The sequence below is a fragment of the Agrilus planipennis genome, unplaced genomic scaffold, assembly GCF_000699045.2.
Source record: "Agrilus planipennis isolate EAB-ADULT unplaced genomic scaffold, Apla_2.0 scaffold320, whole genome shotgun sequence".
Classification (NCBI taxonomy): domain Eukaryota; kingdom Metazoa; phylum Arthropoda; class Insecta; order Coleoptera; family Buprestidae; genus Agrilus; species Agrilus planipennis.
Window position 1 is genome coordinate 210720 of NW_020439791.1, and position 4465 is coordinate 215184.

General features: G+C 31.8%; 1 protein-coding gene across 1 annotated transcript; it reads left to right on the forward strand.

Annotated features, from left to right (window-relative positions):
- The first annotated feature begins 3230 nt into the window (after positions 1 to 3230).
- LOC112905986 lies at positions 3231 to 4338 on the forward strand. The gene is made up of 2 exons (XM_025979483.1): positions 3231 to 3483; positions 4131 to 4338. The coding sequence occupies exons 1-2, from the start codon at positions 3251 to 3253 to the stop codon at positions 4219 to 4221; spliced, it is 324 nt and encodes a 107-aa protein (XP_025835268.1). The 5' UTR covers positions 3231 to 3250; the 3' UTR covers positions 4222 to 4338.
- The last annotated feature ends 127 nt before the right edge of the window (positions 4339 to 4465 follow it).

A 4465-nucleotide genomic window follows, 5' to 3' on the forward strand; every position in this document is an offset into this window, starting at 1 on the left:
CAACAAGGTCCACTTGTGTGGATATCTACTTGCTGAAAACGAATCCCGGCGTANTTATTTTTTCTGGGATTGTAGAACCAAATGATAACCTAGAAATACAGTCAAATCATTACCTATTTGTATTTTATTTTTACAGTTCCTTAAAAACCGAATATCTAAAATTATCCAAAACTATCGGATAATAATTGGGAAATAACTTCATATCCCTAACAGTATCTGGAACCGGTATAATATTATTCAAACATCAGCACTTATATTCAGCTCCGAAATTTCATAATCATAACCGATTGCTCGAAAAGAATTTTCAAAATTATTACGAGAGACGAGAAACTTAATTCGGCTTGTTTGTTGTATAAACTGTAAAACATAGTGAAATAGTAGAAGTAACTTACAAAAGTGATTTATTTATTTACATACTGTTTTTTACTTTTTTATTTTAACTTATATATTATTTCTACTACGTACTTATGTACGTAGTTGTTTAAAAATACATTTCAAAAAATTCTTTTTTGAATTTTTACATTTCTATTTATTGTGTATCCTATTAAATTATATAACGGTAAAGATTGCATACAAATCCGCCTGTCGGTTCTGACGTCAACTGTATTCAAACCTAATTCAATCAGCCAAACAAAATTTTTCAAAATTAATTTTTATTACATAAAGCGTGTCCCAAGGAATAAGATCATTCCTTGACACACTGTATAAAAATATATTATGTTACTTAAATCGAAATTTAATGCAGATAAGTAGGTACCAAGAATATATTATATCTTAAAATGATTTGTAATGTTAATGGGTTCATTTCGTACGAACATTCGTTCTTAAAAATCTCCATAACAAAGAAACTTATTAAAACATATCCACATCGGGTACTAATTATGATCACTCTATACATACATATACGAACAGCTATAACATACACATGTGGTACAAATGCCGGAATTTCTAAATGTGCGCTTTATTTTCGTGAATCACATCATAAGTTCATTAACTTCAGAAGTATGTCATACCTACCTATTTATTTGCTTTCAGTTTTACTGGCGTAATATGTAAGCATTTACATTTTTAGATATTAATCAAAAATTCACCTTTTATATTTCCATTTATACATAAAACAAAGATCAGCTATTAAAGTCAAAAAGCTGCCCATTTTATTCCTAACGATTAGGTAGGGATGTTATTTTATTTTTAAATTTCTCTGATGATCAACTTAAATAAATTGAGGAAACATAAACGATATGACCGTATTTACTTTACTCGTTAGCATTGCATGTGGGTGGTGCGAACATAGTCGTATAAACAAACAATGCAATTATTACTTAATGTAATGTAATTTTACTTTTAAAAGTACAAAAAGTTCACGTTTTACTTTTAATTCTTATTAGATTTAAACTATGAAACCGTTATTGCACCGTAGCGTTGTTGGTTGCATAAGTAAGCGCCCACATTCAGTATTAAAAATTCAAAAACTAACACCTACATCAAAAACTAATTACCGACATAAACTATTACAAGTGTTAATAATTCTCTATTAATATTCATACGCAAAACATTGTAAACCTGTATTTTTTAAGTAAGTAGCAAATCAATCAGAATCTGTTATGCATTATTTAAGATTACGGGTAGATACATTTCAACAGTATTTTAGCCTTTAATAAACATGAAACATTTGAGAATTCATAATAGTTATGAAAAGAAGGAATAGTACCTACGATACATACAATTAAAGACAGTTCATTATACACCGAAAATGTTTTAAGTTTTAACGATTGCGAAAAACGAACAAAAAGAAAATCGATAACTCGGCAATGGCACTCTGACTAGCTCCTATATTAATAAGACATTTCAGGGGCGTCTCACTGATGGCAGTTAGGGATCCCCAAAGTCAATACGTTCAATCATTTAAAAATAATACCAACAATGGGAAATATTTGAGAAATACTCCGAATATTCAGGATCCTAATCCTGTAACTAAATAAGCTTAAATGGGGGAGGGGGGCATTTGAGATGGTAATTTTGCCCACATTTAAATTAATTTGAAGACTGAAAAGCAGTGGGTTAATTTTACATGGGTAGTTTTATTTGTTTGATTGTAGAATATTGATTATTTTTAGTTCCAAAACATTCCCTGATCATTCCACAGTCACTATCAAAGGCATATTTTTTTTGACGGCCGTGTGTACAGTTGTACAGGAAGTCAGATAAGTGAGGATGGAAGGAGTAGTAGAGATATAAAGCAGAGGATAGCGCAGGGTCGTGTCGCCTTTAATAAAAAGAAGTCACTTCTATGCTCGCGAACGGTTAAATTAGAAATTCGAAAAATGTTGTTAAATTGTATCTTTGGAGCACGGCGTTGTACGGGTGCGAAACATGGTCAGTGGGAGCGGCGGAAAAGAAAAGGTTAGAAGCGTTCAAAATGTGGTGTTATAGGCGGATGATGAGAATATCGTGGGTAGAAAAGGTTAGAAATGAAGAGGTATTGGAAAGAATAGGAGAACAGACGACTCTGTGGAAGTCAATAAAAAATAGGCGAGATAGGTTGGTAGGACACCTTCTCAGGCATGAAGGTCTAGTCAGAGACATATTAGAGGCAGAAACAGGAGTTAAGAGGAGTAGAGAGGTAGACCTAGATTAGATTACTGTTCGCAAATAGTTAAGGATGTGGGTTGTTCTAGTTTTAGGGAAATGCGAAGTTTAGCTCAGGATAGGAAAGAGTGGAGGTACGTGTCCAACCAGTCTTAGGACTGATGACCTTATAATGATGATGTGTGTACAGTTCAAGTTACGTTAGGTTAAGTACGCTAAACACCGAACCCCTCCCCTCCCTTCGAAAACGTGTTTTGACCACACCGTATCAAAAAAAAAACAAAAACTAAAAAGGACATTGTTTTTCACTTGCATAACAAAAATATCTTTTTCTAAAACAATAGATTTTTGGCATTTCCATTTTTCTAAAAGAAAAGGTACCGGACGAGTCACCACTGGTCTCGTCGAATAGCTAGCTGAATGCTAAGCGAAATTTGCTTTTAAAATTACTTGCAGCTTTTAGTAAACTCCTTGCGCACGTATGTAAGTGTAATGTGTGTATGTTTGTGTGTTTGAACGCTTTGAGATTTAAACGAATTTAAATCCGATTTCTTTTTTTATTGACTACGTAATTTAAATAAATTTTAAACTAAAAACACAAAGGAGTTTAAAAATGTGTACTAACACATATAACTGCATACTTTTCTTTTTAGATAAAATAATGAACAGAAATATTCTCTTAATTAGTGTTTTCATAACCCTTTTGGTGGTGCAATTAACTACGTGTTGGGATACCACTATAATTAGAAATCCAGGCTTTAGATTTATATCCGCCCCCGTAATTACCGAAAAAGAGAATGAACCTCAAGGGCAGTGGAAACTATCTAATACGCACCCTAATAAAAAATGCCAATGCATGAACTGGAGGGTTTGTGATGGAGAAATTGACTCTACGTAAGTCGCAAATTAGGATTACAGTAGGTAGACACTCGATAGCATAATAGGGCTGGATAAATTATCCTATTAATCGAAATTTAATTTTATGCATCGGTAATTTTTTTTATTAACATTATTCACTATAAATAACAAAAAAAAATTGTTACTGTCACTTTCTCGCCGGGAATCGAACCTGCTCGCTTGATTTTAGACACAGTGCTCTACCACTAATGTATTAGTAATTCCCAGCAAAGGAGTGCCAGCAGTAACAATTTTTCTTCATTAATTTGAGGTTATATAAGTATCTCATTAATAATATTTATTATATATTGGTTTAATAATTCTGCAATACTCTCAGGTACTTATTGGTAAAGTACTGGTATGTAAATTTGAAATTATCTGCAGTGGGTATTCAAAATTCAAAGTATCTCTACTATAAATATCATTTTTATGTTTAATAATCGATTAGTAAACGATAAATCTAAATAAATTATTTTGATTTATCTTAACAATCGTTTAATCGAAATAATTCATTAATCGTTGCTAGATTGGTTATCAACTCGCTATATAATGCACTTTTCGGGGGTGTCCCGCTCGCCTATTGGTTAACTATTTAAGAAATGATATACATATTATATATGTTATTTAATTTTTCCGTTTTTCAGAGTTGTGTGCGGTTCACACTACCTTCAAGTTTGCTGTATAAGAGCGGAAATACAAACAGTCGTTTACAGAAGAACTGCAGCCAAGAAATAATTCTATTATATTGGTATTTTTATATTTATGTATGTATATGTGTCAAATAATATTTACTTATACAAATTTATAAAACTAAGTAAAGCAACCAAAGACAATAAACTGGCGATAAAAATATCTTACTATTTTTATTAATGATCATACGTATATAAATCATGTTTCTAAGTAGCAAACTTGTAGGGGTTGATAAGCCAATATAAAGCAAGAAAATTAAGTGAATGTTTGGTGGTCAGAAAGTCCACCA

Coding starts and splice junctions, on each gene's coding strand:
- LOC112905986 (XM_025979483.1), top strand. CDS start 3,251: ATGAACAGAAATATTCTCTTAATTAGTGTTTTCATAACCCTTTTGGTG. Junction 3,484..4,130: donor GATGGAGAAATTGACTCTAC/GTAAGTCGCAAA, acceptor TCCGTTTTTCAG/AGTTGTGTGCGGTTCACACT.